The following is a 9,007-nucleotide window of genomic DNA, read 5'->3' as shown; positions in this document are numbered from 1 at the left end:
CTGTAGCAACAAAGAAAAAAAAAAGCCAAATGGGATTTCAAGATTCATTTTCAGCACAGGGAGGCAGAGTATGACTGTTGACTCATAAGCAACCTGAAAACATTAAGCAAGTCTCTTCTACCCATGCTGTTTTGAGACACACTAATTCTGTCACAGAAGTCAAGCTGAGCCATTGAGAGGTGAAGGAAACCAGGCAATAAGTAGTGACAGAAGAGGGAAAAGGGTTAGGGAGGCATGGTTCTGCTGTCTGTGTCCTGGCTACTGTTTTTAATTTTATTTAGTTGGGAATATAATTGTCTGCTGGTTAACTTTGTCTCAGTAATATATAAATGAAATCCACATTCAGCGTCATTCTCTATAAACAGTTCTTTTGATTACCATGAAGAGGAAAGGTTGCCACATGAGGTGTTGTCAGAACCAGAAGTTGTTTTCATCTAAACATGTACATAGCTTCTCTGCTACGCTCCTCCCTCACCCAGGTTTGACTACAAGATGTCAAGAAGCCAAGCCTCCTGGGGAAGAAGGATGTAAGGAGCGTTCCTGAGGAAGGCAGTCTCATGGAGCCTTCAGAGCTCCCAAGCCACCACATCTCCCACAGCTACCTCTCCCTTCTTCAGTGGGCTAGCAAAGCCACGGAGTAGGCAGAGCATGTACATACCTCTTCTCCTCACCCTGCCACTGGTTTCTGACATTCCTTCTGGTGTCTGCTCTTTAAGCTCTATCAGCTTTGTTTAGAAGATGCAACTGGTTTTTAAAGGAGTAATTTTTGGTGAAATTACCAGGACAGAGAAGGGAGAAGAAAGGCCAAGGTGTTCCTCTCCTTTTCTGGCAACCTTAATAAATGCATGTCCTACTCTGTTCTCTTGGTTGACTGGACATACAATGTCCTCAGATGTGAACTGTGAGTTATCACTGCACAAAACCCAAACAAGATTTGGCACTGAAATTAGCTCAACTTGCTCACTGCACAGCATTCCAGAGAACTTCTTTTCTCATGCAGATCGCTTAGTGCTAAAGAAAACACTGTTGCTCTGAGAAGGTCAAACTCTTTCTGACAGACAAGCATCTTTATTGCAACATAGTTTGCCAAATTTCCTTCTACAAAAGCATGGTGCCAGTGGTGAAAATATAATAAAATACCTTGCAACAAAAGGAGATGCTATTTGCCTCCATTTATATCTAACTGACCTATTTTGCATCTCCAGTGTTCCTCTACAGAAAAGAAATAGAAAAGTTGAAACCTTTGGCTGACTGCTTTCCTAGCATCAGTAATTCCACTAGGAGGGAAGAAGTCTTGTTGGTGGATAATGCAAATCTGAAAGTTTCTCTAGTATATCTAAAAGCTAACATTTCTTGCTTATTCAGGCACATACCAGAATGGTAATATGTATATTGGCAGTCCCCCTTACAGCCAGAAAAAGTCATCCATACATTTTGCTGCTGCTTTTAAACACTGTCACAATTGGCTAGCCATGGAGGATGGATACCAAATAATTTCAGACAAGCTATGGCAGCCATGACGATGAAGACTGTGCAGATAATTATAAGGTGAACAGCAGACCATGATCTTCTAAGGAATTAAATTATTGCTGGTGGTTACCTTCAGTAAGAAAAACTATTTTGGAGTTCAACTTTCTCATCATAATATTTAGGAGTCCTTTTTTGTCTTCTCATACCAATATTTTATTTTCATATTCTTCTTTAGAGTCAGAGGTTTTGAATGTTAAATATATATTTTAATGAAATAGAGCTCCAAATGTATTTTACTATTACTTGTCACGTGAAGCTGTTCATATCAGACAAGGTTATCCTTGAAGTTAAAGAGGTAGTAAGCCTGCCTGCTCTAGAGGCACTCAGCTAGCTTGCTATAAACAGCCAGATGAACCTCAAAAGGTTACTAATCTTTTTTTTCCTTTCCTCTCCAAGTAAGCTATGTGCTTGTTTATGTAAAGGAAGTTTAAGAGGAGTGCCATTGATATTTCAGGACTGTACCCTGGAGCTCAGCAAGAGAATGAACTGTTCTCTCGCTCCTTTGGAGAAATTACAGACTTGAGACTTTATACTTGAGCTCCTTTACTAGAGCCATCAGGCGTACACTCCGGACACATCAGCAGAACATAAGTTCCACAGGCAAACATGCCTGTGCTCAGCAAGAAAACCTCTTTATATCAAGCACTGATCCTGAAGAAACTAGTTAAAGCAGAGCAACGCACTGCCAGCAAAGAGCAATAACTTAGACCGAAATATTTGGATTAATTTATTGTGAATATTCCATTAACCATTGGGTCTTTCCAGTGAGTGCCAGTGGCAATAACAGCCGTTAGAGCACCTTCCACTGTCATGGTGTGTCACTGCGGGATGCTGCAGCAGCGTGTGTAACAGATGCAGCTGCCAATGTCTGTGGAGATAATGAGGCTTTGTGCAGACAGCCTTTGGGTAGCATCTGCTTACTCTGATATCTGAAAGTCTCCATTTCTGCTGCAAGACTGATTGCAAGGCTTCATCTTTCCTGCACTTTGTGTAGGTGTAACCTCCAGGGCTATCAATTAGGTGAGAAGTTTCGCTGCACTGAATGCTAGCTATTTTAATTTGTGGCTGCAAAATGACGTGCACTCTTTCTCTTGCTCTCCCTTTTTTATCTAGGTAGCCATTTTGTTGCAGCTAAAGAAAATGTCTTCATGTGGTTTTCTCATACTATAAAATTGTGATAATACTCATTTCTTTCTGGAAATAATATTGGAAAGAAAAAGCTGAGCTAAAAAAAATCCACTTTTTAAATGAATTAGTAGAAGACTGTCTCAATGGCTTTCCTATCTGTATTTGGTATTTGTCACTTCCAGTATGTCTTTGAAGGAACATCTAAACAAAGACCAAAACCAGCAGCATTTGCTCAGACGATACTACGAGTAAGAGACACTTTAAATGAACAACTGAATGTTCTGCTAATTAACTTTAACCTTAGAATTCAACAAACACCAGAAACATTTGCAGTAAAAGTAACAACATAAATATCTTATGAAGAAGACACGGAACATTTATATTACAAACACATTATAAGTTTTGTTTTACTAGTTTTGCTCCTAAATCAAGCCATCCTCATTTCCCTTCTCCTAAAATAATAGGTTTGCATTTGATTTTGTGGCCACAGATGTGGCCAAGGTAACGTTCCTTGTCGATTTTGGAAGTTGAGAGGCATGAATGAGCCTAGTTTGGCTCTGCAGTGTGCATACAGCCCCAGGTCTTATAGCCAGCCATAGGAAAACCAATCTACAGATGTAAGACCAAAGTTTTGCATCTGAGTTCTCCCAGCTGTTTGCTGTTTGTTAGTCACTTCTTTCACAGAGCCCCCCTTGTGTGCTTCCAGACTGCATCATTTGTTCTGGTCAGACCTAATGACCATAGCTCTGTCGTAATTTGGCAGGACTTGTGATCTTAATTCAAACCATTCTGTGCCGTTATAGCTTGTGGTATGTGTAACTGGGGGATGGTCTCCATTAGTGAAGGGCTTCTAAGTTGTACAGTCCGTGTTGCGCTCGTATGTTTTGTGTTCAATAACACCAAACTATCGACCATTCCAAGCCTTGAAAAATATGAAGCTGCTATTTTGCACAGCATGCGCTGTTAATTCACTGACTACATGACTGGCAAATAAAACCCAGACAGAATTCCATCTCCCACACTTGACAGTTGGGGGTTGGCCCAAACCAAATCTTCCTTAAATCTGAAGGGGGAATGTTGGATTTGTCCCCAGGCTTAAACGTCCCAATGCCTCTTGTCGCCACGTTGAGTAAAACTAAATTTGTCAGTGCCCTGAAACCAGACAGACTTTCAGATCCACATTTGGCACACGGCACTCCCATTAATCATGACTGTGGGTCACTGTGCTCCTGATTCCTTCGTCTTTGTATTTACCGTTCTTGGATAAATAGCTGGGCGCTTGTGCATAGCTTCGAAACCGGCTCACTGTTTGCACTTAGAAGCCAGTCACCGTGCTGTATTATTTTTGTATACGTATGCCAAAGAATCTACTAAGCAGCTTATTTAAAGGATCGATTGCCTGACTCTGGTGCGCCCCAGTGGCTAAATTAGAAATACTTTCCAGGCTCTTCGGTTTCTAGTTGGGCTTCGCCCTCTACTGACAGAAACAGTATTGCAGCTACTTCAGCTTCGGGTTCGTTTGGTTTCCAATTCACGGGCAAACAGACATAGAAGGGATAAAAGATCAGAACTACTTTAGAGAGTGCTAATTGTTTAAAACATCAATCTCTCCATAGCCTCCATAGGAAGGAGGGGAAAGTTAAAGACAAAGGGTACATGAATGCTTATCCAGAAATGTTTGTTCAGACCTGGAATATGAGTCTGGACCCCCCAAAAATCATTAACAGCAATGAGCAATGCTGAATGTAAGTACAAGATTTTAATATATGCTGATCATTGTGCTTGGTTGACAAGAAACACTGCGGGGATAAATAATGGCCATGAATAATTCATGATAGTTGCCATATTGGCTTTTGCAAATTCATCAATAACAGCTTGTACTATGACATGAGACTGTCTGCAAGCTTCATTACACTATGACCATGGGGGCAGGGGGCTGGGGAGATGGGCTTTTTTTTCAGTTGTTTTTCTTTTTTTTCCCCTTAATCAGAAGTTTAATCTTAGATTGAAATTAGAATTGTATTTGATTTACATTCCAACCAGGAATAATATTAATGTTTTCCCATTCATCAAGGATCACAGAAGCATTTCCCAAGGATATTTTTGGTTTGCCTTGATGTGACTAGCCCAGGCTTAGAAGAATTGAAGGCAGAAGACCTGCCTGTGACCAGTGAGGTCACTACCTCTGCAAGGGGTGGTTGAGGAAACTATGGGAATTTCTACAGGCAATTACACCAAAAAAACAGCTTTGTATCTTCTCTAACAATAGAGTTAAAATCATAACAGCATCATACTGTATTTTTTTAGTGAAGTAGGACTACATATGTTCTCCCCAACACGTAGACAGACAATTTTTCTTCGGAATGGCTGTACACTACCAAAACAGCAACAGCCGGTAACACAGATAAATTCTGTGTAGTTGTTTGTTTTCCACTTCCAGGCTTGTGGAATTAAAAATCGAACTTCAGATATTAATGCAGAGGTGCCCTTTCTGGGAAAGGAGCGTGAAAGAAAAATACAGGACCAGGAAAAATCTGTGTCTTGTAGCAATATCATTAGCTAAATGACAAACAAAATGATACTGAACATTTTTAAGAGGTTGTTCATGAAGAGAAATTAAATTCCCTTATATATGACTGAGGTCATCCTCAGTACAGCTTGCACTGCATATTCATTTTCTCACTTCACCTTCCTCTTCCCAGGTCCAACACGTGTTTTTATAGGAGTAAATTCCCATAGTGAGCTGGACAACAACATCCATTAAAGCATTTCTATAAATACTCTGATTCCGGAGAACAGAGTTGCCTCCATAAAGTTTTTATGACTTCTTTGTCTTATAACAGGACAATGCAACTTCATTTCAACAGATTTCACTTTGGATCCACAGCTGGAAGAGTAAATCAATATAAGTTTTGAAAGGATGCCAGCTTGCAAATGTTAAGGATTTTCCCAGAATATTCTGGGGTCAAATTTTTAATAATTTAAAAGACATTGTGAGGTGGTTTTTTTTTCTGTACCATGGGTACATAGACAAGATCCAGTTTAGCATAAAGACTGAATACATGTGTTTAGATTTGCTTTTTAATATCAGTTTCTCAAAAAAGAATATGAATTTAAAGCATTGGTTATAGGTATTTACCCCCATCCCCTTTCCCTTTCCAGCAGCCAGCTGATTTGAATGAGTGCCTGCACTGCCTATTTCTGTCAATGGCTCTTTGGGCTTGTGGGGTAACTAGAAGCTTTAGATTACAGACACTTAAGAGAAGTGGAAGAAAGTTAGAACATTAAAGGCCTATATCTTTACATACATCCCCAAAAGACCTGAAGCTATTGCAAAACTACTAGGAAACAGGCCTCTCTGAATATTATAAACAGATATTTTGATATAGCTCAGAGTTACTGCTTTTGAGAGAGAAGGGAAAGCGATACCGTCAAATCCCCTAACACATTTCCTTTTTTATCAGATAAGCAGCCTATACAAAGATAAACAGGCATCTTCCCTCCACCCATGCAGCTGACAAGAACATGGTCTCACAAAAAGCTTACGGTCACTGCCTGCTATAGGAAGAAAAACTAACTCATAGAGTTTTAAACTGAGCAAAGAGTCTTTATTAAAGCTTGTGTCATAAAGACATATTCTAAAGCTTTGGCACTTTGCCAGCTGCAAGAGGGATTTCAGCTGCGTTCCCTTATGCAGTCCCTGTGAATTCCTTGCAAAAAGGGCAATACAAACTTTGGCCCCTTTCAGGGCATCTCCTTTGCTAGTTCCCACAGTACTGTGGTAGATAGCCTCTCTTCTTCCAGTGGAAGAGTGGAGAAGGGTCACCTTGGCTACTGGCAGCAGGATCTAGTAATAGGGCTAGACAGGTATGCACTTGTATTTGCATTTGCTGGGGCAGGTGCTAATGAGTGTAAGCCCAGCTGGAGCTCTGGTTCCAACAGCATGCTGGGGTTTGAGATATTTCCTCCATGGTCAGAAGCTCTGGACAGCACAAACACCAGGTCTTTCCTTGTACTCCAGGCTGGAGTCAGTATTGGCCCTGCATTTTCAGCCCTACCTTCTTCCAGCTGATGTACCACAAAGTGCCTTATTTGCTTGTAAGTCACCAGAGACCTTGATTTCACTCTTGAACTACCCTTTGAATAAGCCTATTTTAAAGGAAGCATGAAGGAAAAGCAAAGACCAATCTACAGTGTAGCCCCATCCTTTTAGAACAAAATATATGTGTTTTCCTATGGGCAGGTTCCCATAAATATGAAAAAGTTAAAAGAGTCAGATGAGGTTTGTTTGCTTCCAAAGCTAAAGCAAGAATAGATTTCCAGTGTATCCTCCCCCAACATATTTACACTGTGAAGAGATTGATATGTAAAACAAAACCATGCTGTTGAGAAATAATTTTTCACTCACCCTTTGGCCAATGTTGCTATGCCAACGTCGGTTAACTTCATTCCGACACCTACAAGGCATCAAGGAAACAGAAAGCTTATGTTACACTAGAATTTCTAGGAATACCTTCAGATTCAAGAGCACCATATATAGAGGCATTAAATATTTTTTTATTGATTCATGTTCTTAATTTTAATTGTCACCATTTTTTCAAATAATTAAGTACCCCAGTTAAAAATAGGATGTTTGTGCTCCATATCACTAGCAATTTCTAAAAGTCAGCCTCATACCAGTAGTTTACAGATAGAGAGCAAGATGATAAATAGCGCATAACTTGTTTCCTGTGCTAGACAGACAATGGGGGAGAAGGAGAGGTTACACTTTGATGACTGCATTTTAAGAAACATACAAAATCTTTGCTTATGCACCTGCCCTGAGATGTGTATATTTATTTACTGGTTTTGTGGTTTTGATGTTTTGCAAACTTGGACTACAATGTTTATCAGTAAGAACTGCATATTTGTTTTGCTAATCAAACAGCACTAGGTCAATCAACCTTGCTTTTACTTTTTGGGTGAGAGATCCAAAATCCCTTTCTTATTCAGTATTTCAAAAAACTTGGGGTTTTTAACCTGTCCCTTTTTCAACTTGTTCATAGGCAAAATCCAGTTCTGTAGTGTGCAATTTTTTCTGTACAGGAAAATTATGGTCTCCATTTCGCTTGGAGAATGCCCTCAGAAACCTCAACTGGTATGCCTGAAAAATGCAGCCTAGATACCCAAATGAGAAGATTATCAGAGAGGAAGGATGTTTCTCTTCAACAGCAGCAGGTATATTGTCCTTCGTGGCAGCAATTGATATGGAGGCTCAGATACCATTTCTGCTGTTGTGCCTCCCTCAGGCTAGGATTTTGTTCTTTCTTCTCCCTTTAAATTACTTCAGAGGTCTTGTTTAGATGTCTCATTGCTAATTTCCCTGCCTTCTCTTGTTAAAGAATATGGGATATTTTCTAAGATTCCACCTTTTTTTGGCTTTCTCTAACAAGGGTCTGTCTTTCCTTGTTTCAAATACATCTATGCATACTGTATTGGGTACAGGCCCAGCATTTCAGCAGTTAGAAGGAGTCACATGCATAAGGCTTAAGGACAGCATTTAGCAACTGCGAGGAAGGCATTTCTTCACCATTCTTCTTTTTTGAAGAAACATGTTTCTTCAAACCTAGCCAGGACCCGAATGAGGAGCACTCCACTGTTCAGAGACTGTTGGTAAGTATTCAAATACAAGAAAAAGTGAACCACTAGGATGTTATTAACAATTGAACTCTTTTAATTCACAAGATATTTCATTAACCTCTGGGAGGTGAGACAGTAAGCCAGACTTGACTCATATCCTCTCATCCTCAGACTCCTCTACAACTACCTGAAAGGAGGCTGTAGTGAGGTGGGTGTTGGTCTCTTCTCCCAAGTTACAAGCAATAGGACAAGAGGAAATGGCCTCAAGCTGCATCAGGGGAGGTTTAGATTGGATATTAGGGAAAGTGTCTTCACTGACAGACTGGTCAGGCATTGCCACAGGCTGCCCAGAGAGGTGGGGGAGTCACCATCCCTGCAGGGGTTCAAAAACGTGTAGATGTGTCCCTTTGGGACATGGTTTAGGAGGCCTGGGGGTGTTGGGTTGGTGGTTGGACTGGATGATCTTAGAGGTCTTTCCAACCTTAATGATTCTATGATTCTATGATACTAAGTGTCCTGATTTACTAAGGGGACACGTGGAAGAACAACTTTCCTGTTAAGAGTGCAAGATTTTTTTCCTTTCCAAACTGTTTTATTACAAGAACATAAGCTAGGTAAAAATTCTTCTCTGCTGATTAGATAAACATTTTAATACTGTATAGGTTAGTACATGTTTGTCCCTGCTGCCACAGTAGGCAATTAACTAATGTCTTCCTGTTCCCTAGGGTAA

The 9,007-nt window shown here is 40.2% G+C and overlaps 1 protein-coding gene across 1 annotated transcript in view; it reads right to left on the bottom strand.

The window, feature by feature from the left end:
• The window catches only part of ALPK2 (alpha kinase 2), a 47,315-nt gene that overhangs the window by 7,711 nt on the left and 30,597 nt on the right, over positions 1–9,007 (bottom strand). The window contains exon 9 of the mRNA XM_075077878.1: positions 7,067–7,115. Within this exon, the coding sequence (XP_074933979.1) occupies positions 7,067–7,115 (49 nt within the window). The remainder of the gene's footprint in view (positions 1–7,066; positions 7,116–9,007) is intronic.

The sequence above is a fragment of the Phalacrocorax aristotelis genome, chromosome W (genome assembly GCF_949628215.1).
Source record: "Phalacrocorax aristotelis chromosome W, bGulAri2.1, whole genome shotgun sequence".
NCBI classification, from domain to species: Eukaryota; Metazoa; Chordata; class Aves; order Suliformes; family Phalacrocoracidae; genus Phalacrocorax; species Phalacrocorax aristotelis.
Note: the sequence above shows the minus strand (reverse complement) of the source record. Positions and strands in the feature narration are given on the sequence as shown.